This window comes from Quercus lobata, chromosome 1 (assembly GCF_001633185.2).
Source record: "Quercus lobata isolate SW786 chromosome 1, ValleyOak3.0 Primary Assembly, whole genome shotgun sequence".
NCBI lineage: Eukaryota > Viridiplantae > Streptophyta > Magnoliopsida > Fagales > Fagaceae > Quercus > Quercus lobata.
The window spans coordinates 14938427-14965735 of record NC_044904.1 but is presented as its reverse complement, the minus strand read 5'-3'; the positions used below and the strand labels follow the sequence as shown (position 1 = coordinate 14965735).

At 31.0% G+C, this 27309-nt stretch overlaps 2 protein-coding genes across 2 annotated transcripts; both read left to right on the top strand.

The window, feature by feature from the left end:
• Positions 1–6584: 6584 nt before the first annotated feature.
• Positions 6585–8213, top strand: LOC115980998 (protein SENSITIVE TO PROTON RHIZOTOXICITY 2). Its single transcript, XM_031103211.1, has one exon. It carries the CDS (start codon positions 6646–6648, stop codon positions 7870–7872), a length of 1227 nt encoding a protein of 408 aa, XP_030959071.1. The 5' UTR covers positions 6585–6645; the 3' UTR covers positions 7873–8213.
• A 17836-nt stretch (positions 8214–26049) lies between these two features.
• Positions 26050–26708, top strand: LOC115980930 (probable histone H2B.1). Its single transcript, XM_031103149.1, has one exon. The coding sequence runs from the start codon at positions 26138–26140 to the stop codon at positions 26561–26563; it is 426 nt and encodes a 141-aa protein (XP_030959009.1). The 5' UTR covers positions 26050–26137; the 3' UTR covers positions 26564–26708.
• The last annotated feature ends 601 nt before the right edge of the window (positions 26709–27309 follow it).

Below are 27309 nucleotides of genomic sequence, written 5' to 3'. Positions count from 1 at the left end.
TAACTTTCTATGTCAAAATCTAGGAAATAGGTAAGAGAAAAATTAGGAAGAACAAGAAAAGTAAAGAGTGAGAAAGATATGAGCGTACATTAATTATAGGCTTGTTTAGTTGATCATAAATAAAGGGTAGGAGACTGTAGAGTACGTGACTAGTCGCAGGAGAGGATGGTGCAGAGAAATTAGCAAGGATGGAGAAATTATAAGGTCTATACGGTGGATAAGTGACGCGGTCCATTATTCTACTAAAAAATTTCTATCTGTTTAAAATTGTTAGTTAGAAAAAAATTTTAAACAAAAATTAATTACTGATTCAACAATTTTAAACAAGTGGAAATTTTTTAGTGAAATGATGGATAAGTGACATGATTCACTAGAGGACTCTATAATTTCTCAAAAGATGAGATCTTAGTTGCTATTTTTAGTTGTTTAGGCCATAAATTGAAATGAGTTTTAAAAAACTAATTAAGTGAATGAAGTGTCAATATCTTATAACTTAAATAAATGAGAGGTGCTACGATCACAATATTTTTACAACAAATTATAGGTGGTTAGTTGTTATTGGTTCAAATTTGAACCTAACATTAAGATTACTTTTTTGTCCCAACAATAACAACCAATAATAACCTGCCATTTAGGATTTGTTGTAAAAATATTGTGAAAATATTGTGTACGTAACAACTCTCAAACTTCAAATGAATCAAAGACCTTTTTTTTTTTTGGATAAATAAATCAAAGCCCATTAAATATGGGTAAATTACCTTCTTCCAATTAAAAATAAATAAAAAAGAATAAAGTGACCCATGCTACATTCTTGTGCATTTAGTTTTGTGTCAATGCTTGTGTTAGCTTTCATAGCTGCCGTGTAGTTTGGACTAAATTGGCTGTTTAATAGAAGAGAAAAACTAAAATAAAAAACAAAAAATCATGACATTGTCGCGTCGTGGATGACTTAACGAAATTATGGTGTGACTCAGTAGGCTATGGTGTCTAATGGTTTGATGCCACATTTCAATTTAACTTGCTGCCAGATATTTTATATGAAAAAATTGAATTATTCACAAATAAAATATATAAATAGGTAAAAAAATAATTAAATAATCATACAAGACAAATCGAAAATGAATTGAAATGGTAAAGATTAACATGAATTTTTTAAAATTATCTCTCTCTCTCTCTCTCATATTATGTGTATTTATTAGAAGAAACCACACGCAATGATGGAGTCAGGATTTTAGTCTAGAGGGGCAAGATTTAAAGATAATATTAAAATATAAAACCTCAAAAAAATAATCAATATTAATATCTGGCAGCAAAATCAAGAGTTCGAACTAATGTCCCTGTACTCAAACTCTAAAGCCTGTATTATTTTTTCTATTATTATTATTAATTTTTTTTTTTTAATCTTCTATCAATTCACCTTTCAATTTCGAACTCTTGATTTTGCTATGAACCTAAATTTAAATCCTTTGAAGAATATAAGACATACAAATCAATTGAAATACATCAAATAAACAAAAATAAATAAAAAGGATAAACATTCAAAATGCCGCGAAAGTGAAATGCCGAAACGGAGGGACAATATAAAAGTTCTTTTTGTTTAAAAAGAAATGGGATATAAAAGTTTTATTTATAAAAAAATGGGAGATAAATTTTTTATTTTTTAAACAAAAGTTACAGTAATGTGGTTAAAAAGTGCCGTGAATATCTCCTATAACTTTTCCTCATTTTGTTGGTGATACAGCTATTTTCTTGCAAGTAGGAACTGCTTTTTGTTCTTTTTCTTAGGTGAGGAGGGGCAGAGCATTTAAGAGGATCCTATATACACACTTATAAGCATTTTTAAGAGGAGCTAGGGGGCACTTGTCCCCTCTCGCCGCCCTCCCTGGCTCTGTGCCCCTGGGCACACGCGAAGCAACTATTGTGAAATAGAATATTGTTTTAACATATAATAATAACAAGTATATCGATATTACTTTAATCGATGATTTTTTTTAGTGAATGGGGAATCTCATCCCTCTTTCATATGAATGGTAAATCTCACTTTATTTTATATAGAAAACAGAGCTGTAATCAAGTAAAAAAAGTGATTGATGTATAGATAATTAGATGGAGGGAACACGCGTGCTTACTCAAAAACAAAAAAGAGTGATTAATAAGATCAACAAAAAAAAAAAAACCCCGCATTTGCTTAGAAAGGAAACATTGAATAGGGACAAGAAAGTTCACGTATTGCGTACGTATGGAATGTGGTTGGGGAAGACATGCCTTTTGATTTGTGTATAGAGTTTAAATCAATAAAAAAAACAAAAACAATAAATGAAACGTAACATTTTCATTGGGACCATTCCACGCTTGATTATACATTATACCAAAAAAAAAAAATAATAATAATAATAATTAAAATTAAAACCAAACGGCGTGTGCCTGCCATGACCATTGTAATTTTATAAGATTAGTGTAGGGCCCAAGAAGATGTTTGACTCATATTTTACTTTCACAATATAGAGGGGGAGCAAATAATTTTATGTCTAATGTCTCTTTTTTCCAAATGAATAATTGAAACCTACCCACAAAAAATCATATCCAAAGCTATTTGATGCTTTTCTTTTAAACTATGATATAGTATTTTACAAGTCACCAAAACCAAACCCAATAAGATATTTAAATTTATATATAAAGAACCTTTACAAACCATGATTGTTTTTGATTGTTTTTTAGATGAATCACGGTTATTGACTAATATTAAATTTCTTGGTATTTGGCTCTTACTCTAAACTTTTTAAATAAGTGAGGGTGGTCCTTATTGTGGTCCTCCTCGCCCGTGCGCGAGTATTATTAGGAGGGATTTATTATATATTAAAGAATCAAATATAAAATCTTCTATTAATTTAACAAATTAAAGAAGACTCAAATATAAAATGGGAAATATATATATATATATATATTTCATGAAAAGAACTTCTGTGAGATTCTCTCAAAGCTACAATGTTATATACATTGTGTCATTTGCTTGAGATTAGGGTTGAAAAAAAGAAGAAAAAAAAGCAAAGTTGAAATGCACTTCTTGTAGAGTACTAGTATTTTGAAGTGGTATAGTTAAGTAGTTAAGTTTCCTTTGCAAAACTAGCCCATTTAAGCCCACAGAAACCATTTGAAAGTTGACAATTATAGCATGCTTTATTCAGTGTTGCTTCCAACTAAAACATGTTTTAAGAACACAAGTTAACGTGTTTCCATTAGTTTATTATTTGATTTGAAAAGAAAGAAAGAAATGAAGTTAAACTATATAAAATATCAATAAAAGTATTTACAACTGCTATGAATTTATACGTGTATGCATACGAGCATTCACACTGATCTCAACAAAGTTCTTACTTAATTTTTGTTAGAAAGTCTTTTTTTTTTAATATACCTACTTTTTAAAATAAATTTTCTAGCAAAACTCTCTATTTATTTCTCTATAATATTTAAATATTAATTTTCTATCTCAATCAGGTCAGCTCCTAAACCCATAGCCTAATTCAGACCATCAAAGTCGCATGCTCTCCTCCACTCCATCAGCCTGACCTAGTTCTACAGTCACAACTTACCTAATTCTACAGTCACAACTTATTTTGCAACAATATTTGAAGAAAGAAATCACGAAAATTTGAACAAAACCTTTTGCCTTCGTTTATGAGCTACACCTAGTGATATCCATACCCATTTACGTCAATCAACTCGCAACTCCGAAACCTATATTTTAGGAGATCCAATGAGAAGAAAAACAGGGACGATGATATTGATATCCAACAATGTTGATGGTTATTATAACTTTTGAAAATTGTGTTGAGTTGCTAGTGAGTTTGTTGGAGACCAAAAAGTGGGTTTGACTCACCAAAATTTTGGGTGGGGTGGGGGAAGATTTTTTAAGCTCATTGAGAATGTTCTAACTCTTCATCATTTACATGTGTGTCTTTTAAATGTTCATTGAAAAGTAAACATCTGATGTTTCTTAATTTGTGCATTTAAAACACTCATTAACAAGGTCTTTAAACTTTATTTTATGATGCCAAAGGATTTAAACTTATATGTCAACCACTCATAATATTTGTTCTTTACTAACAAGTCAAAACACCAATTGATTTCATTTTGGTATATATATGTGTGTGTGGATTCGATCTCATTCCTCATTTCACGACAAAAATCTTTACCAAATTGAGCTAACTTAGCATATTGATACTATCATAACACAATCCCCTCCCCCAAATAGCATAATACTAGATTTGGCATAAAAATAAAGATAAAATTTAGCTACAAAATTAGTTGTAACCTAAAGGTATAACTACAACTTCACTCAATATTTTTTACTTGGATGTGAATTTTGACAAATCAACTAGATTATATTTTATTCTCTTTCTCAAAAAAGATTATATTTTCTTCTTATATCCTTTGTACTTGCAAAATTTCTAGAAGATTAAAGATCAATAACTATGTCATCAGTTAATTGTTTAAATTGTAAAATTTTGTAGTTTAAAATTATGCATAAAAATTAAATTTCTGAATCATATAGCAAATAACATCTAATTTGCACAAAATTTGATATATTTTGTTAAGAGTGTAAAAAACATACAATATATTAATTAGGTTTTAAAAATATGTAGTAATGTTAATTTTTTTAAAGGAAGTTGTAGTCTTAGGCTACAACAAATTTTGTAGTTAAACTTTATCTTAAAAATAATGCATAATTTTCTTCTTTTTTTTTTGTTTGGGAGGAGAAGAGAAAAATGGATTTTTACGGGATAAAATCCATATATTTCTCTATTTAGCAATTTTGTGAGAAGTAATTATATTAGGGGGGGCAATTCGTGTTCACATGTCGGATTCGTGTTGTGTCAATTCATGAGTATTCGACTATATAGGTTAATACTAACCCGACATATTTATTAAACGGGTCAAAATTTCTTAACCCTAACACGACCCATTTATTAAATGGGTCAATCATATCGACCTATTTATCGGATTTTATCAAAATGAAAAAAAATATATATATTAAAAAACAAACAAATAAATATTTTTAATATAAAATTCAGAACTAACGACTAACTGCATTACAAATAATCATTCAAAACTAAAGCATATTCCAATATCACAAATAATCAATCACAATATTTCAAAGAAAATAAACCACAACAACTAATAAGTTTATATACCTAAAGTTTGAAGGGTATATTGGTAAAATGTCATTTAATTAAACGAGTTAGACAAGTCAAACGGGTTTTATGTGTTTAACACTAACCCAATACGTTTATTAAACGGGTCAGCCGTATCAACTCAAATATGACACGAACTCTTTAAGTCTCAATCCATGACCTGCTAATTTCATTTCATGTCGTGTCGAGTTCGTGGGTTGTGTCCAATTTTACCACCCCTATATAAAATAGAGAGAATGTCCATTAAATTTCCTTCCCTTGTATGTGTTCCCAAAAATCAAAAGTGAGCGCAATGATCCATTCCTCTCTCATTAATTTAGAAGAAATTAATTTTTCATCCTCAATTATTGAATATAAACAAATAAAATATCCGATATAATAGGAAATGTTTTTTTTTTTTTTTTTTTTTTTTTAATTTCCTTCTTCTATACACTTCGGAATACACTAAAAAAGAGGAAAAAAATTGTCTCATTTTATTCTATTTTATTATAAACTCTCAAACATAGTATCAATGTTTTTAATTTCTGTTGAGGGTATCAAAGTACAAATAGAATATTTTTATCAGCATTATTTTATGACAAAGATCAAAATCAAAGTCTACATCTCACACACTCATACACACCCTCTCATTAAGAACAAGATCCCTGAAATCTTAGCAAGCCACCAACTGATCATGATAATGGCAACCAATTCAGTTCTGCTTCTTGCATGGCTACAAGAAATAGTCAAGAAGATATATAAAACGACAAAGTTAGAATAATTAAAAATAAAAATAAAATACAGATGAGAAAATATATTTTAAAGCTGTGCGCATGGCTCATCCAAGAGGTGCTCATACATGGGTGGCATGGACTAGAAGGCATGAGTTTATGATTGTCATTGGTGAGAATCGTGTCACACTCGAGCTGCTAGATTTTCACGCTGACGGATAGCTTGAAAAGGTTGTTGTCATCTTATGCGTAAGATATTACGTATTTGAACTCTTCAACTCATGCGCAGAGATTGAAAGTTACACCATAAAAAATTCCATTTTTTATTTTGTTGGGCATGATGCAATCTAAAATGTCCAACGGGGAGAAGAAAATTGTTTAGTTGACTATTTATTATGAGTAAAATTTTGCTTTAAGTCCTAATTGTTTAGTGTATTACAATTTAAAACCTCTTTCTTTACAAAGGGTTGTCCCAACGTTAGATAGGTGAGATCTTAGGGAGGTTTTATGTGGGGGAGTTTGAACCTAGCTATACCTGAACGTTGACTTGCATTTCTCTCTCTCTCTCTCAAACTACCATGATAAGTTATTGCAAAACCAAAAAGGATAGGACGGCTTAAGCTTACCCTATATAATCACCAGCAGTCATTTCTACACAAGTGAACCAAAAATCCAAAAGCAATCTAAAGAAAAGGAACATATAATACTTAGAGAGGCAGGTTGGAAATCAAAGCATCACAAAAATGCTATCTGGGGCTAATACTACTTCTTGCTTCCAAAATGTCCCACTGCAGATCTATTCTGTGAATGAAGAAGATGTTGTTTCAGCCTCCTCTCTTGAAGGAAACTCGGCCTCAGAACCTCATCCAAACTCTTTCCTCTATAACTTTTCAGTTCTCAAGGACAAGGTTCATCAGGTACAATCTTTGGTTAGCATCCTTATCAACACGGATCATAGCCAACCTGAACCAGCAACATCTTTTGCTGTGGCCAGCATGAGTACTGTGATTCAAGAAATCATCTCGTCCGCGACTTCAATGATGTTCATTTGCCAACAAATGGGGCTTGGTCCTACTGCAGCTGGTAGCACTAGCACCGATGAATTGCACCATGGCCATCAAGGCCAGCGTCATCAAACTCGGTTTTCTCAACCAAACTTTGGTGGCAATCGTGCTGGTAACATAGGCCAAGAAAGAGGGCAAGGTTTCTTTTCTAGTGAAACCCTTGCTGATTGCTGGTATGGTGGTGAACCCTTTAATAATTATGGTACTAGTAAGGATGAAACTCGAAGTGGTGCTGTTGGCAACAACGTTAATAGGGTCGAAAGGAGAGATCAAGTGGCTCAAGGGGGTGATACTAGTGAAGCGATATTAGAAAGGATTACATCAAAGGATTATGATATCATTGAATTAGATGCTGCGGATTTGTTGGCTAAGTACACACATTATTGCCAAGTTTGTGGGAAAGGGTTCAAGCGTGACGCGAATTTGAGAATGCACATGAGGGCTCATGGAGATGAATACAAGACTAGTGCCGCTTTAAGCAACCCCATGAAGAATAATAATGGAGGCGCCTCAGGTAATCGAGACGGTTTGCTGAAATTGCCTAGGAAATATTCGTGTCCACAAGAAGGGTGTAGGTGGAATCGAAAGCATGCCAAGTTTCAGCCTCTGAAATCCATGATTTGTGTGAAGAATCACTACAAGAGGAGCCATTGTCCTAAGATGTATGTTTGCAAGCGTTGCAATCAGAAGCAATTCTCAGTGCTTTCTGATTTGAGGACACATGAGAAGCACTGTGGGGATCAGAAGTGGCAATGCTCATGCGGTACCACATTTTCTAGGAAAGACAAGCTTATGGGCCACGTTGCTTTGTTTATTGGGCACACCCCAGCTACAATCTCTCTGTCAAAGCTAGCAAAAGTTGAGCAACAAACGTTGCAAATGCAAATTGATGATAGGCACAGATGATCATGTGGTAAATCATCAAGAGCTGTTTTTCTCTAAATCTTGTTATTTTCTATATAGAAAATAATGTACTAATACGTTTTAATTTTAATTAATGTACTAATATAAAGCCTAGACTAGATATACCTAGTTGCTGTGGACGAATACAACATGAAGTAACTTGCTTCATATGGTTCATATATATATTTTATATATTATGGTTGTATTAATTTCTCCTCTTTGATGCTATGTTAACTAAGCAGTAGACAATATTATGCTTATTCCTAAATCCAAAGCGTGAAGATCTTGCTCTGCAAGAGTTAGTTTCGTAAGGAATGTAAAGTTCTTGGAAGAATTTTTTTTGTTGATGAGGAAAAGAAAATAAACTAGCTACTTTGACTTGTGGTGGCGTTGTGTCGTCATAACTCATAAGCTAGTTGTGCTGTCATTGTTTTCTTTTCTTTTCAATGTTTTCATTCTTTGCCCTCTTAGTGAGGTTATCAACAAATTCCAGAAAGAAACAAAGAAAATGAGACACGTGGCCCAAAAAGGGCAATTTATAGTTGCACTTCAAGTTTTCACATTTACCGGTCCCAATTCAACATTAGAGTCGTACCTAGAAGTTCTAGGCTAGAACCTTATTTTGGAATCACCTGCCGGCTCAAAGTATCTTGGAGGAACTCCATGATAAGTAGTTAAGCTACTCTTTGGTCATTCAACCCCGGCCCAGCAAGGAGGAACTTATAAAAACGAAGCCTCCCCGCTTATTTTGGGATGAATTAATATTATTAGACACAAATCTGATTATCCCAATAAATTTTCTTTTAAAAATTTGTGGTTTTTATGGATGGAAAACTTTGATTATTGAGCTTCAATGGAAAAAGGATCCTCCCCATTTCAAATTTTATCTATTTTGTGTTTTAGATTTTATTTTACAAATAAAAGATACATATTACTTTATTCATAAAATTCAAAACTCTTTCTAACTACCCATTTGAAAATAGGGAAAGAGATGGAAATGAATAGGATGTAAATGATCTTTTAAGAATATTTTTTCTATTCACTTATTTGAGAGTTTAAGTAAAAGAAATTGAAAAAATCATTCTCTTATTTAAAAGTTTAAGTAGAAATGAATGGAGTGGTTAGCTAGGAGTGCTCATTCTTTTTCGTCAAAAGTTTAAATTTTCCTTTCACCAAATTAGAAAGAATTAGAGGAAATAGCATGGAGATTAATAACATTTAGACCAAAATGTTCATAATATCCATTTATATTTTACAAATTTCTTGTAATTCACCTCTCTTATTTTATTTTTTTTGCCTCACTTTAATTACCTAATTTTAATGATATTTCATTGTTTTTTTTTTGCTCTTTAGTTTTTGTGAAGTGAATGAATATTGTTGTATTGCTTTTTAAGCCATCATCATGATCAATTTGCTTATAGTACTTTTATCTTCTTCTTCTTCTTCTTTTTCCCTTTTTTTTTCCCAAATATATAATATAATATAATACACAAAAGCATAAATTGAGAGAAAGTACAATAAAAAAATTTAATTTGATTCTAATTACATACAAGTTAACTTTGTGTTAAGATTTATCTTTATTTGATACCAAGTGTCTCTATATTTTAAATACACTTCGATTTCAAGCCAAGAGAGTCATTTAAATTATACTTTAATTATGTGTTAATTATATTATATTAAAATTAATGTATTTGTAATTATAAAATATAAAAGGATTCAATTCAAAGTTATTATACTTCTATTTAATACTATGAATATGTACCGTCTATTATTTATTAGGTAGAAATATTTTATATGTATATAGATACATGAATTTTCATGTATATAATGTTTCATATATATATATGGGAAATTACATTTTGTTCCACCATAAATTATACCCCATTTTTGACTTTGCCCTATGAACTATTGATATGTATGATTGACTCCCCAAAGTTATAACTTTGAGTTTCAATGTTTCCATTGTCATATGTTTTGGAGTTAAGTATGGCAAAACTAAGTATTAAAATGCTAATATTTCTCCAACACAAATATGAGGAGTAAATTGGTATTTTTTTTTAATTCTAAATTTTGTTAAACTTAACAACAAATAGACAACAAAGTTTTCGATTTAGGAGGTTGGATCACGCATTTTGATAGTTCAAAAGGCAAGTGCAAAATAAGTTATAGTTTATGGTAGAAAAGTAATTTTGATCCCATATATATTGCACCATTGCATATGCTACCAGGGACGGACCCACGTTAGGGCAGAGGGGGGCCATGCCCCCACCCCCCCCCCCCCCAATTTTGAAAAAAATACAGCACTCTGTACTTTAAGAAGTCATCCTATGTAATAATGATGGAGCCTTGACTCTTGAATTTGAAAAAAGAGATGGTCAGATAAGGACAAATGAGATAAAAAATAAAAAGAATAAAAAAACTAGAAATTGGCAATCAAAAAGTAAAGCCTGTGGGACTGGGAACTATGAATCAAATGTGTGCAGTGGTTAGTAATAAATATTATTAATTGATAACGCTTGTTTGTTGGTTTATTTTATGAATTATTAACTATTTTTAGAAAATAATTTATTAACATTAATGATGTTGTAGCGGGGTATGTTTGTTTGGTTTATTTTTTGGACTAAATTTTGAAACTATAGAGCTATATAATATGGAAATAATGAAACTTTTATTTGAATGGTTGATGATGGGAAAATTATCTATAATATTTGATTTTTTTAAAGAGAAAAAATTACAAATAATTTGAAGTTGATAATGCAGCATTGCCTCTAGTGTTGATGTCCTAATTCATGAAAATTTTCAAACAAAATTCCAAAAAATTACCACCAATTAAATCAGTATCAATTCAAATTTTGAAAATATGAGATTATAATGTTAATAAATGGGATGGAATTCGACAAAGCTTGAGTAGATGTTAATTTTGATTTTCATAAACTTTTTTGTGTTTATACTCCCCCCCCCCCCAAACTTCGAATTCTGGTTCTGTCCTTGTATGCTACAATGAGATATAAGCTAGTAATATTATTTCAATAAAACATGATTTTAGAATTACTATTAGGACAAAATTTAGTTACAAATTTGTTTATAGCCTTAAGTTACAACCTTACTCGATATATTTTTATTGGAGGTGAATTTTTACAAATTCATCATTGGATTACATCTTCTTCTTATATCATTCATGCTTGCAAAATTTCTAGAAAAGTAAAGATTAATAGTTATATCCTCAATAAATTGTTTAAATTGTAAGTTTTTATAGTTTCAAATAATAAATAAAATATAATCTTATAAATCATATAATAAATAATATCTTATTAACACAAAATTTGACATGCACATTAAGAGTATAAAGAACATGCAATTCAACGATTGAATTTTCAAAATATAGAGTAATTTTTATTTTATTGAGTAAGGTTGTAGTTTTAGACTACAACCAATTTTGTAGCTAAATTTTGTCCTTATTATTATTACTTATAATTTTATGAAAATAATAAAAACACTAATGATAGCTTCTTTAAAAAAAAAAAAAAAAAAAAAAAAAAAAAAAAAAAAAAAAAAAAAAGAAGAAGAAGAAGATGATGAAGAAGAAGAAGAAGTGTTATAATAGTAATGTTGTTATTGAATTATTTCTTTTTATTTCTTCTCCTGATACTCGCAAATGGGTTTGACTTACCTCCAATACTTTTTAAATGGACATCTCCAATAATCATTTTAAGTATACAATGTCAAGTAGTAGTAGGTTTTAATTTCTACATTTTATTTAGTTAATGTGTGATATGACAGTTTTTCATTAAAACAAAATGAGATTACAATTAAAAAAGTAATGGAAGTAAGCCAAACCCCTCGCAAATAACGTTACATGCATTTCATTAATTTTTTATTAAAAAAAAAATCTAGATCTATAAAATAGCTTAATTCCTTTTTCTCAAAAAAGAAAAAGCTTAATTCCATTATATTATATCACATTTAATCCGTTCCTCTATAAACTCTAATGCAAACTATGCGGGGTTGCCAAACCCAACCAACCTGTTACATTAAATAATAAAAGCAGACTCAACATCAACTCGAAATCACATATTATCATTGAATTAGAGCCAGAATTTTGGGGTTCACAGATGTGTTTTGGTAAATCATTTAGAGAAAAAGTTTTGGGGAGGATTCAAGAGAGAAATTTAATCGATTCCTATTTGCGTCATAAAATGATAAAAGAGGAAATTTTATATTTATTGCCTGAATTTTGGGATCCCAAATTCCAAATTTTTTTTGATAAATTAAATTCCAACTTCAATCCCATCTAATTAGATGGAATTTCACAATTGAAGGCCATGAAGGATTTGCAATTTGATGGGTGCACCAATAAAAAAAGTGAATCTAATTCTTTCTGTAAGGACACGATTTTGTAACGAATCACAACAGTGTTGGGTTCGCACGTAAAAAGGCTCAAACAATATCATTTGTAGAGCGTGGGTTTGAAAGGTTAGGCCTTAGTCGCCAGGCGGTGAGTCTTTTAGTGCTGTTCATACATAGCTAAGTTATTTTCGCCCTAGGAGTCTTTCTCCAGGAGGCGGGCTTGGCCATTTTTTCCCAGCCTGCCTCCTAGAGAAAGACTCCTAGGGCGAAAATAACTTAGCTGTGTATGAACAACACTAAAAGACCCACCGCCTGGCGACTAAGGCCTAGCCTTTCAAACCCACACTCTACAAATGATATTGTTTTGGCCTTTTTATGTGCGAACCCAACACTGTTGTGGTTCGTTACAAAATCGTGTCCTTACACTTTCTATTTTTGGTCTCCTTCAAAATATGTGTATATACACACACAACAAAGTTTAAAGCCCCGTATTTTATATTTTCTACCAAAATTACAGTCAAATAACGGAATTTATAAGTGATGGGATTTTAAATGATGGAAATGTAAAATTTGTGTGTATTTGACAATTGCTTCATCCAAACACGCCTAAAGAATGGAATATGTAATTAATGATATTTTAAAAGTTGGAAATATAAATCATATCCTAAAATAGTCCAAATTTTCTGTCTCAATTTATATATAATTGTTATGTATATATATTAATGAGATTTTAAAAGTTAGAAATATAAATCATATTCTAAAAGGGTCCAAATCTTCTGTCCCAACTTATATATAATTGTTATGTATATATAACAATTTATTTTTCCAAACATATATGTGTTTGAGTTGTTATCATTGACTTATTGTTATATTTTATGTTAAATTATGTTAGAGAGGTGCTGAGTAATTCTTAGGTACCCCAGCAGCATGAAAAATGACGTTTCTTCCTCTCACATTCATAGTATGACCCACTTATTAAATTTATGGTAGAGTTTACCATGTTAAAAGAGGGAGCATCATTTCACTATATTTTAGAACTACTTAAGAATTTTTTGAGGTTACTAAAATATCCACCAACAATAAGGGTTCATTGAATATTATACCATTTTTATCAAATATAAAATATGGAAGTACAATATTTAATGTGGAAAAGATGCTTGGCTTCACCATTCACCGAGTCCCTATTAGTATATCTAATAAAAAACTATATAAGCCACATCAAAAGAAAAATAATGTGTTTCTCAAAAAAAATTAAAAAAAAATAATGTATTCCTATGTGTGAAAGGTCTCTATTTGAAGGAGTTAATTTTCTAAATAATGTATAGTTCTAAATTCCATGGTTAAAAAGAAAAATAATAAGTTACTCTCGATCGGTATTGTTTTGACATTTTGTCTTACATAGAACTAGGGATGGCAATTTTGCCTCACCCCGCTTCGCCCCACGCGGGTTTTCTCCACCCAGCAAAGGTAGTGGGGCGGGGTTGGGGTAAGATTTTAGCCTCGCACTATGGGGCGGGGTGGGAATGGGTTTAGACTTTTTAAACCCACCCCACCCTGTGTTGCTAAGGGGTTATAACTGTAAATTTTTCATACCCTAAAACTCTACTATTTAAACAAATATATCAATATTAGCTTATTTTATTCTACCCAATATGGTTCTTTGCCTTTATTTTGTTATGTGTTATACTATGAGATTTTTTTTTTTTTTTTTTTTGTCTTGTTAGACACTTGGATATATTATTCAATTTTTTCTAAAAAATTATTTGATTTGATGAGATAAATTTAATTGTAATTTCAAGTATTTTTTTATTAATGAAATAGGTTTCATTAAAAAAATTGTACTTGTTGTAAGGAAAATTAACAAAAAGTAGAGTTGTACGAGGTGGGGTCAGGTTTCGCGGGGGCTTCAAGGGGTGAGAATGGGGTGAGAAAGTTTTCCCTGTCATGCGGGAGGGATGGGGATGGGATGAGAAAGTTTTCCCTATCATGCGGGGCGGGACGAGGCAAGGATAGGGGAAGACAAAACCATGCGAGGTGGGGACGAATATCCCATCCTTCAACCCCGTCCCACCCCATTGCCATCCCTACATAGAAAGTCATTCATGGTTATTTGAAGCTAATAATTAAATTACTAGGAGGTGAAGTTGAGAAATTAGTATAGTTCTAAATTCAATGGTTAAAAAGAAAAATAATAAATTAATCGGTATTGTGGTGACTTTTTGTCTGACATAGAACGTCATTGATGGTCATTTGAAGTTGATAATTAAATTACTGGGAGGTGAAGTAGAGAAATTAATAGTTTAAATTTAGGATCAATTATTTTGATAACAAGATAAATTATCACTTATCTCCTAAAAAATTGTAAGCATAATCATTTAACTATTCTTTTAACAGAATTACTTTCTTACTATTTTTAGAATTTTCTAGAATAGGATTGTATTTTATTGTTTTGATTATTTTTAGAGGGTTCAAAAACAAATTAAGTACATTTTGTACTTCAGGATTAGGTTATATCTTATGTGATTCTTTGTTAATTTAACACTATTTATTTTTTTTTTATTGGATTAATATTTTGAAAATCTCATATTATTTATTTATTTTTATTTTTTAAAAATAAATGTCAAATTTTGTATTAATTGGATATTACTGTATTTATTATCTAAGCTATAACACTCATGACTTATGTATAGTTTGAAAGTACAAAAATTTTAAATATAAAAATTTATATAGATGAGATAGTTATTTATTTTTATCATTTGGAAATTTTGCAAACATAAAGGATGTAAGAATCAACATAATCCAATGACTGATTTGTTAAAAAAAAAAAGAATAAATATAATTAAGTGTTGTAAACTTTAGTAGTAGCTCTAGAAATTTTTTTTGAGAGTGGTTATTAAGAAACTTAAATTATACAAAATTTAATAAAAAGAAAATTTGAATATATCAACGTCACCAAAAAAAACACACAAATACATGAAGTATTACGATTTCTTTCTACCAACAAAGAGAGAGAGAGAAAAAAAAAAAAAAAAAAACTGATAAGAGATAAAGTAGGAATTGAAAATTTTAAGATGTGAGTAATTAAGTGAGAGAGTTGAAATGATACTAAAGAAGAGAAAAACTTGGGGGGGGGGGGGGAGGGGAGAGTAGAAACATATGATATTTGCTACAGCTAAGAGCTAAGTTGATACGGAAAGCAAAATTATTGTGATTACAAAGCCAAATACACACACACACATATATATCAATAGGTAAAACTCAGAGAAAGTTCAATTAGAATTTGAAATTAAAATCCAATTTTGTGTCATGTGTCTAAATTTATATAGAGACCACATCATAATTATCCACTTAAGGGGTTAAGGATTATATTTGAGTCCTCATAATTATTTTTGGAGTAATGCTACTATGTTTATAATATTTTCACAACAAATCATATTTGACAATCTATTATTAGTGGGTTAAAAAGTAATGTCTATTGTGCCAAAATTAGAAGTAGTAACAATTTATCACGTAAGATTTGTTGTGAAATTATTATGAAAATGTTGTGAATGTAATATTACTCTTATTTTTGTTGAATCTAAATTCTTATGATTATTATATTAGGATGGTCAAATAAGTTAGTTTAGTGTGTGTGTGTGTATACTTGCAAGCGAGAGAGATATATATATATATATATATATATATACATTTTTTTTGCAAGTTAGGGTGTCCTGTGACCACCCTAGCTTACACACAAAGCTGCCCCGAGTAAACTTGTTCATGGTTAAACTAAATAGCCTCATCACATGCACTTTGCACGTGCAATGAGGCTTTTTTTTTTTGTTTAGTGTCATAATTTTTGGTACATGCATTGCCATTAAAGTTTCAAAAATAAATGGAAATATAAAAAATATAAATAAAAACTACATTAAATCATGGTTCAAATTTTTGTAGAAAAAAAAAAAACCTGTGTTTTAATTTTTTATATGTAATTTTTTTTTTTTTTTTGAGAATCTAATTTATATGTGGATAAATCAATTTGAAAATTAAGAGGAAAGTGATCCAATTTTGTAGGTAATGTTTTAGTGGGAGTTAGAGTTGTATTTTTACCGGATTATCCTTTAATTTTGTCTCTACTTAAACAGAGGGGTGTAGGGGTATTTTTGAAACCAAAAAAATGAGAATCCCAAACAAAGGAAGCCCCTTAACTCAATTTTTATGATATATTATTATAATATATGTACACACAAAATTCGTAAAAGATGAATCATGACAAAATAGTATAACAAATTATCAATTTATATTGATTTGTATATATGTGAGCACAATCCTCTTTATGACTCTTAACAATGAAAGAATACAATAAAACTCCTCTGATTCGATCTCCAAGAAATTTTACTATCCGAATGGCTATGAAGCTTGATTTTGAATCGTGCCTTGATGTCTCCAAGTTGGATGTGTAGTTGGATGTATTTGATTTGAAGTCAAGGGCCATTGGCTTGATCTCAATCAAAATTGAAGGAAAACCCCTATCTACTTTGATTGGAAGAAGTAGGGATTAGCTTGATTTTGAGGGGACAAGGGTGCTCTTTTGAACTTAGAGATGGCTCTTTATTTTGGCAGAATGTCAATAGGGTTTTTCTTTCTTTCTTTGTATCTCATTTTCTCATATGAGAAGTCTTTATTTATAAGCAATTCAATAGTATTTGATTTGGAATTATCTCTTAGCATTTATTAAAAATTAATTATGAATTATGAATTAATTTTGGTTTTCCATTAATAAGAACCTTTCATATGAGTCTTTTTCTTTTGACGTTGCCACATGACTTTCTTCATTTAATGTTGTCATATGGCTTGATTTCATTTGCTGATTGTCTGCATCATCAATTGAAAGTTAACTTGATCAAAGATATTCGATCATGATCAATTAGACGGTTGTGGGTACATCATAAAAATTTTAATGTCTACAATATATTTGAAATATTCTTAATATAGGAAATTAGGTTTTTATTTATATTTTTGTGGAGCCTTTAAATAATTGGCTACTGAGTTGTGAAACGAAAATTTATAAGCTAATTATCGATATAAAACTTCAGTGTATTATTTTTAATTCTTTAGATGGATTCCATTCCATAGTGTTATCGTGTTGATTCAAAGTGTCTTTAGGTTTTAGTCATGCATTAACTCTTCTCCCACTACCTCACTGCTCAGGTTGTATAAAAACTCTTTTGACTAGTCTAGCATTGAGACCAATCAACAAACCTAATGGTAATTAACTAATTATGTTTGTTGACGATGTGTAGGCCATTTGGGCTTCGATTAAGCATGTTCTTAGATTTTTTTTTTTTTTTTAAAAGTCTCTGATTTCATAATAATGTATGAGTACGATTTCATTAATTCTATTATTTTATTTACTAGAAGATCTATGGGAAAAAGTAAGATTTGAATCAAATAAGTCCAAGACTAAGAGTGATGTTGTCGAATATAGGATGACATAAAAGACGATAGAATATGTCAAGGTATGGATGGAGTTCTTTTCTTGACAAAGAATTTTTTAAAAACAATGATGGCTGATTTGAAACAATTACCAGAAATTATCGACTAAACTTACACATTCACACGCATAAATTACAATTTGAACCATCTAAATGGTACATTTTGTGTGTATTCACATGCATAAATTACAAACACTTCAAACATCTAAATGGACACTTTGTGTGTGTGTGTGTGCGCGCACGCAAATTTTAAAAGACTGGCCTCTACTCATGGAATTTTAAACCATATTGTGATTATTTGGATGTATTTCAGACTTTTCAATGGTTTCAGTGAGTAGTGTTTTTATTTTTATTTTTTATTTAAATTTTTTTTTATGTGTGTGTGTGGTGATTTTAGGAATATTTTATATTTGGAAGGCTTTGAATGTATATCACTATTTTTGGTATGCTTGTAGGTTCGGGTGTATTTCAATTACTTAAATGGTTTCAATGACATTTTAGTTATTGTGGAAATTTTAGGACTATTTGCATTATTTTAGAGCTTTTATGATATTTTGGTCATGTTAGGGGCTTCAAGGGTATTTTAGTCACTCTGAAGGTTTCATGGGCATTTTGGAGGTTATGAGAGTATTTTGGGTATTTTTGAGATTTTTGGAGTATTATATGTAATTGCTGAGATTTTAAAGGTAAAACCTAGTATCTTTCATCAAAAGCGACATATTGTGGGTTCAAATTCCATAAATTAAGGGTAAAAGTGACATGTTGTGGGTTCAAATTCCGTAAATTAATTAAGGATAAAGTTGCTTACCATGACTTCTTCCAAATCTCATGAAAATGGGAGTTTTATGCTGTGGGTAAGAGCTTTTATGATATATTTTTGTCAATTTAGAGAATTCAAGTATATTTTGAAGGTTTTTAGCACATGTTCTACACCAAACAAACAAGGACTTATTTTCTCCTTATGGATATTATGATAAATTAATTATGTTATACACGTAAGAATTATAGACATATGATGAAAATTTTAATAGCCAACTGCCACGCCACGATTATTACTCGAGAAATTATTTTAATCACTCCAATTTCCAACATCAAGAGAAGACATGTATTTATTTTATGGGTTGACAATCTAAAGTCAAATGATGAAGGTAATATTAAAGAGATTGAATAAAATTTAGTCTTATAGCAATTTGATGGTAATTATGCTTTTTTTTTTTTTTTTTTCTTTCTTTCTTTCTTTTTTTTTTTTTTTCTGCTTCTTCTTCTTTGATATGAGGTCGTTATTATTCAAGGATATCATGTCAAATTTTTACACATTTGAAGGTTTTTTTTTTTTTTTTTCTATGGGAAAATAAGCATCTGAGTGTGTTGATTTTATTGGGTTTGAAAGATTTGATTAGCTAATCATTCTTAGTTACACAATATTGTAAATTGAATGAAAACCAATTACTTCATCTTAGTTTGCCATCTTGAAGTTGGCATTCAAAATCAGACTAAATGGTCTTTTAGAATCTAACTCTACGCTAAATTTTATTTTGTATTCAAATTTTTTGTGAAGGAAATATGAACCTTAAGCCTCCCCTTCTATCCTTGTTCTATAATGGAAGCCATCAATGGCAGATTTTAATTCATTATAAGAGAACATGCATTACCTTTCTTAGATTTGTTCATCTGGACTTTTTATTGTTGATTCTTCTAAATTTGTAGGATATGTATAGAAAATTAGAAATTAGAAAGACAAAAAACCGAGAAACCGCTTAAAAAAATGAACACAAATGAAATTGTGATCATCTGTATCAGTTTGATAATTTGATGTAACGTTTTTTTTTTTTTTTAATAAATTTTATTGAAGTGTGTAAAAGGGACAATGTCAAGAGTTAAAAACTTTTTTTACAAATTTTTTTATATTATAAATTGCTGATATAGTCAATGACGGGCTCCATGATTGTTTTTTAAGGGTGGTCAATAAGAATTAAGAAACATAAATTATACATGATTTAAAATAAAAATAAAGGATAAACTACATATTTGGTCCTTAACCTTTACGTTGAATCTCGATTTGGTCCCTGGCCTTTTAAATGTGTCAATTTGGTTCCTAATATTTAAGTATTGTGTCAAAATAGTTCTGGCTTTTGAGTGATAGATGAAAAATGCTAACATAACTAACAGCAAAAATAAGATATTATTTTTAAGGCAAAACTTAGATACAGTACTTTAGGTTTCCCTCTTGAAATTAAGCCACATGTCAAGTTAAAAAAAAAAAAAAGTAAACGGCGTTAAAAATACTCTTTCTTTTTTCTCCTTTGACCCGTGACAAACCCAATGGCTTACGCTTCAAATCTCTCAAACTGCTCACTCTCAATCTCAAAAGCATCGATGGTTTTAGATCTCTCATTCAGATCTCTTAAACTTCTCACCCTCAATCTCAGAAGCATCGATGGCTTTAGATCTCTCAGAAAAATCTCATAAGAACCCAATGGCTTCAAATGGGATTTGGAGCTTTATACCAAGAAACGACCTTTTTGGATTGCTCCTTCCCTTTAAGTGGCTCTATTGATCTTCATTGTTTCTTTAAAGACATATCAATGCTCTGCGCCTCTGCCTATAGATGAATAACCTCTCTTAGAAAACTCCAAATCTTAACTGAGTGTTGGTTTAGGATTAATTTTTATATTTTAATAGATATGGATTGAATAGAATTAAAGCTAGACATAACCACATGAACAACAAAATCTTCTATGCAAATAGCTTCCATAAATCCTAGTGTATGAGGGCTTGAATCATATTTCAGTTTCTTGAAAGCAATACCAGTTGATGGCTGACAATAGCAAGAGCTAACCTTGTTTCTGATCATCCCCAGCAACGATTTCCAGCCCCTTTGTCCTTCTTTGCTTGATTTTGATGAGAAGTCCTAAACCCATTGGGTGTTTATGAGATTAGGGTGAAAAGTTTGAGAGATCTACTGTGAAGCCATTGGGTTTTCTCACAAGTCAAGCAAAAAGGAAGAAGAAGAAAGAAAGACGTGCACAATTTTAACGCCGTTTGCTTTTTTTTTTTTTTACTTACAGGTGGCATAATTTCAAGAGGGAAACCTAAGGTATTGTACCTAAAGTACTGTATCCAAGTTTTGCTCTTATTTATATGGCATATAAACTGTCATGTAGACTATCATATGACCTATTTCATTTTAGTTTTAAATTCTATTATTTCATTTTAGTGTTAAAAACTTAAACAAAAATCAAAATTAAAAAAGGAATTAAAAAAAATTCCCATTTTGCATCTCTAAAACAATAACCCTAAGAATTCACGAAGAAATGATCAATTCATCACCCACATAGCACCTCATGAAGGAATCATCAATCATCACTTCAAAGTCTGAATTCCAAAATCCAAAGTATGTAAACATTAACATTACACAATTATTACCACAACCAAAATATATAAAATCCAAAAACATAAGCAGGAAAAAAAATATGGATTTGTCCTAGAAGGTCTTCTTCTTCTTCTTCTTCTTCCTCCTCCACTGCCTTCATCCCACCACACTCAACTCCACCCTTACAAACAACAAACCCTTAACAGACAACACCAACAGCAACCTTCTTTCTAGTCCAAATGGCTCATCATTCTCCCCAGGCTCAATCACGTGACTGGAACTAATGCCCACCACCCAAATCTAAAGAATTGGTGTTGACAATGAGAGAAAATCTGGAGATGGTGTGCGTAAGATTGTGCTAATTGGGAATTTTTGAATAATTGATTTTCAGTTGTTAAAGTGGTTTCTTATTTTTCTATTTTTTGATTATGATATATATTTAAGTATTTAAATTTAAAACATAGCATTATTTTTCCTATTTTTTATTTCTAAAAAAAAGACATGGCAATAGGTTTTAAAATAGCCGACATGTCACTTTAGTTTTTTTAATGTAAACCATATGGCAGTTCACATGGCCATCTATGTGACAAATATATAAATATATATATATATATATATATATATTTTCCTTCTTTTTGTCATTAGCCACGTCAATATTTTTAATCCATTACTTAACAGTAGGGACTATTCAGACGCAATATTAAAATGTTAGGGATCAAATTGACACATTTGAAAGGTTATGAACCAAATTGAGATTTAACATGAAGGTTAAGGATCAAATATGTAATTTACCCTAAAATAAAATTTGAATATATCAACATCACCAAAACAAAACAAAACAAAAAACAAAAACCGAAATATATAAAGTTTTACAATTGCTTTTTACGATATTTCATATTTTGAAATTGTTGCATGATATCTTCATTATTAATCCTATAAGCTACATCTCTTTTAATGTACATAACCAAAAAATCATTCATCCATTGATCTCCCATTTGATTTATTTATTTCAAATTTGTTAAGATATCTAAATGAGCTTTTTTTTTTTTTTTTTTTTTTTTTTCTATATGTTCAAAAAAGCCAATATATTGTTTAGAGGATCATATTCAAACTTATTTTAGTAGACCTTAAAATGAGTCAGGGTGTTCAAATTTTTATTTTAGGGGGGCCAAAAGAATATATATTTATGTGTGTGCGTGTGCGCGTGCACGCGCATGCCAAAACTTAACTAAGGATTAAGTAGGAATCACAATTAATTTATATTATGGGTTGATAATAATCCATAGTGGGAGATTTGATCAAGAACAACAAGTATATGCATAAGAACTACGTAAAAAAAAAAAAAAAAGATATATTATTTGATTCATAGGTTTATATTACAAGGTTCCACTTAAGAACAAGAGCTACTGAAATATTACAAGAGTTCTCGCTTGTTCTCTACCATTCTCTCTCTAGTGTGTTTTGGCTTCTTTTTGCCGTGTCCCTTCATTTTGCCCTTATCTTCCCTTATATTTGCCCTTCTTTCTTCTATAGGATGTGGTGTCTCTGTATAGATGGATAACTTCATGTCCCATCGAGCTCGTTCTTCCTCATTTCATCATGAATGGAGATTTTGGGGCTTCTTTTATTGTTTAGGCCCGTCCTCTAACATTAAATGCGACTGTGCCAAGCAAGTGATCTTCATTAATGTGAAGGTTACTATAGAATCATCATGAAGTTTCATAAATCTTCCTTCTACAATCTCACGCCTTCTAGAATTTTTCCTCGGGAGATCAAAATGTGATTTATCATTATTAGCTCAATGTGGATATTGACTTCAAATGTAGTCCTTGGTGAAATCATCCTCGGATCATGGGTAGCCTTAAGCTTAGTCTGTAGTTCGAGGTTTGATTCTTCTAAGGTGGCTCACTCTTAAAGAGGGCCAGGCTTTAGTGGGCTTATCTTTATCCATGGCTCAATATTACTTGGGCTCAGCAGTAGCAAAGCCCCCCAAAATTTTTGAAAGAAATTAAATTTTTTTTTTTTTTTTGGAAATATCCTAAATAATTTGAAAAATTTTAAATAACCTTATCATTTTGACCCCCCATGCCTGATAATATACATATTTAAGAAAGTCTAGAAATAAACATAATTTTCATTAAAATAAAATACAATCCATATATACATATATGTCAACAAATTATAATAATTAAACCTTCAACATCTTTAAAATGAACACATAGGTATTGTAACAACTACCTCAACAAATAAAAGGGAAAAAAAAATTCTAATTTTCATCACAACACATCTAGGGCTTACTTGCACCACAACAGTATAAAAATTGAAAAGTCAGAAGTTTTGTTGATGTGCCATACCACCAAGTCCCCCATTCAATTGCAGAAACATTTTGTTTCACACAGGTGACTCTCTCTCTCTCTCTCTGCCTCTCCGTTGGCGACTTGGCATTTGCCTTCTTTTTCTTTCTTTCTTTTTCTTTTCAATTCTTTCCTTTTCCCTCCCACTGTTGCTGTAGTTTGTTTACAATATAAAATGTAATAGTTTTGTACTATGTGACTAAACTAGACAAGAAAGAGTGAAAGATTGAAGCTTCTGTAGGCCGGCCAAAATTGCCAAATACCACGTTTTGGCAAAATTTGTGGCAAACTAGCACTGTTTCAGAAATATTTAGCAACCTACCACTTTTATAGTACTTGAATTTCACAAAATTGAGTTCTAAATAGTACTCGAGTTCCTAGTGAGTCGCTAGCGTGGCACTACTGACCTGGAATTTGTGTAATTAAAAAAATGATGTGATACTTGATATTACTTGAAATTGAGTTTCTTTATGGTACTCAAGCTTCATACAGTCGAGTACCTTGGTTTTTTTTCCTTTTTCTCCAAAGCTTCGGCACTTTCATGAAACTTGTCAAGTCAAAGAAAATGGCAAGAATTTATGGCCAAAGTCTCATCCATTTCGGCCAAAAGAAAAGAAGCATGAATTTGGTTTGCATGTCAGGTGTTGTTCCTGGCCATCTTCTTTGACAATTCATGAAGAACATTTAATGCAAGCTCTTGCATTTCTTCACGCATGAAACTTCTTGAATGTCATGCATCTTCTTGACATAGGCATGCAAGCCATCTAATGGTTTGTTGGCTAATGTCAAGCCACTAAGTTTGTCTATTCAAGCCATTCCAACAGAAACAAAAAGTAGAAAAGGGAAAAAAGAAAAGAAAAATAAGGTACTCGACTGTATGAAGCTCGAGTACTATAAAGAAACTCAATTTCAGTAATATTGAGTACCACATTATTTTTTTAATTACAAAAATTCCAAATCAGCAGTGCCACGCTAGCGACTCACTAGGAACTTGAGTTCATTAAACTCGAGTACTATTTAGAACTTGATTTTGTGAAACTTGAGTATTAAAAAAGTGATAGATTGCTAAATATTTCCAAAACAGTGCTAGTTTGCCACAAATTTTGCCAAAACGTGGCATTTGGCTATTTTCACCTCTGTGGGCCTCTCATCCCCTGACCGTGTAGTGCTCTGTGCTCCTAGCTGACCGGTTGACCCCTTGTTTTTAACTCTTTCCCTAGTACTTTGCATTTGCTTTGTTTTGATTTTTACTTTACTTTTTATTTGCTTTCTTTTTTATATTCCTTATAATATATTATTTATTATTAAAATAATCAATACATTATATATCCAATGGTATTATATATTATAAATGTACTTGATTAGTTGATTAAAATATATAGTATATACTACTATATTAACATTTCATAGTTGATTAAAGATGTTAAATCGTTTTGTCAATCTTGTATCGTGATTGTTTAATTTTAATTAAATACACTTTTGTTTATAGCACATATTGAGTTATAAAGTATTGTACATTATTATTTTACATTTCATATATACAAAAAAAAAAAAAAATTATATATGGTTCTCCCAAAGATAAAATTATGGCTCTGCCTTGGGTTCCATAAAAACACACTCCTACAATATATATATATATATATATATATATAATTTTAATTTGGGCTCTAAGTGGAGCCGCCCTTGAATGTAATTAGCAATTATTGGTAAGTGAAAAGTAATATAGGTGATGAAAACCAATAAAAATTTAGCACAATAAAAAGTTTGTGACTATAGCATATTGCATTATTAGTGTGTGTTTGGGTTAGACTTTTTTTGCGTTGCGTTGCGTTTCTGTTTTTTTTTTTTTTTTTTTCACGCGTTTTCATTTGGAGTATTGCGGTTACTGTTCAATGAACAGTAACCGCAATTGTTGACTTTCTGCAGTAAATAGTGCACATATGCACTGTTCACGGACCCACAAATTACACTTTTTATCAATTTTTTCATTAAAAATGGGTCCCACGGTACTATTCACATATTTAAAAATTATTTTGCTACAGTGTTTTCAGTTTTCAATTTTCAGTTTCAGTAAAATAAGTTCTATCCAAACACACCCTTAGTGTAAAAATAAGATTTTATTTAATACCTATTAGATTTAATTAAAATGTATTTTAAAAGAGTATTGCGTTAGGTACTATAAATTTTTCTACATTCATCTTGCAAATTGATTCATCATTGATTAGGAAGAGGCAATTTAAAATTCAATTTTTCTACATTCAACCAAGCCTCGTACATTGTCACTTCAATTGGTAAACTTTGTACAGCAAAACATTAAAACTTACAGTAATTTTAACATTTTCTATTTAAAATTTGAAAAAACGAAACACTTCAAATTTTCGACCAGCGCGCTCCCAAACCAACCCGCGAATCTCGAACATCCGCTAAAAAACTCGAAAATTCAAAGAAACACAAAAAAAAAAAAAAAAATTTAATTTAAGAAAACCGCGGGTCACCTAGGTTATCCCAAAACCAATCCTCACCGTCCATTAACAACGAACGAAGACCAAACACTCCACGTCATCGATCCGCACCTCACGAAACCAACCAATCACAATCCAACTCCACTCTGTATATAAACATAACACAACCCACACTATTCTCTTCACAGTTTTATCAAAACAATCACTCTCAAGTTCTCAATTCAAATTCAGTTTCAGTGTTCGAAGCTTTGAATAGCAATGGCACCAAAGGCAGAGAAGAAGCCGGCGGAGAAGAAGCCAGCGGAGGAGAAGAAAGCCGAGAAAGCGCCAGCGGAGAAGAAGCCACGAGCGGAGAAGAAGCTGCCCAAAGACTCGTCGGAGAAGAAGAAGAAGCGGTCGAAGAAGAGCGTCGAGACTTACAAGATCTATATCTTCAAAGTGCTGAAGCAAGTGCACCCAGATATCGGAATCTCGAGCAAAGCCATGGGAATCATGAACAGCTTCATCAACGACATTTTCGAGAAGCTTGCACAGGAATCGTCTCGTCTCGCGCGATACAACAAGAAGCCCACCATAACTTCTCGCGAGATTCAGACTGCTGTTCGTCTCGTTCTTCCTGGGGAGCTCGCGAAGCACGCTGTTTCTGAGGGCACTAAGGCTGTTACGAAGTTTACAAGCTCTTAGGGCTTGTTTGGGTGTTTTTGAATTTAGGGGTTGTAATTTTTGTTTTTTTGTGATGTATAGTCTGGCTTCTCTGGGTTTGGAGTTAGATTTGGTAGGGTTTCTCTGTAGTTCTCTGTTCTAGAAATGAAATTTAGCTTTTGTGGAATTTTGTGCGTTTGAGATTGATTGGGACTATGATATGAATTGCAAGCATTATTCAAATGAACAAAGAACTTAAAACATTGAAATTTTTGACGATGTAATGGTACAGATTAGTAGCAATGTGGTTTGAAATGCTAAATTTCAATTGGCCGGCAATTATTTTGAGTTAAGGCTTTATTTTTATTTTTTTTTAGTAGTTTTGTTAATTACAGCAACTGGGAAGTTGTGAGAAACTTGGGTTTTTGAGTTTTGTTAATTGCTTCATTCTGTTGTGAATTTTCAATACCACAAGAATTTTTTGGGGGTGGTGCTCCCAATTATGCCAAAGGTAATTTGTAACCTGTATTAATGTGCCCAATTTTATGTCTCTGCTCTATGCCCAATAATGAAAACAGAAATTAGAAGAATTCCAAGCATGTTATGCAGTATACAACTGCCTTTTGTTTTTGTCTTTTTTAGAAACACACGAAGGGGCAAGATATGTTTGTTTGTTTGTTTGTTTTTTTTTTTTTTTGAGAAACAAGCAACTACTAGATGATGTGGAATATGAAAGTTTGTTTTTCGGATTAAGGATGTAACTCTAGGTAAGTAAGTCATACTATACT

What these genes read in the sequence shown, in the direction of transcription:
- LOC115980998 (XM_031103211.1), top strand. Translation starts at nt 6,646, where the DNA reads ATGCTATCTGGGGCTAATACTACTTCTTGCTTCCAAAATGTCCCACTG.
- LOC115980930 (XM_031103149.1), top strand. Translation starts at nt 26,138, where the DNA reads ATGGCACCAAAGGCAGAGAAGAAGCCGGCGGAGAAGAAGCCAGCGGAG.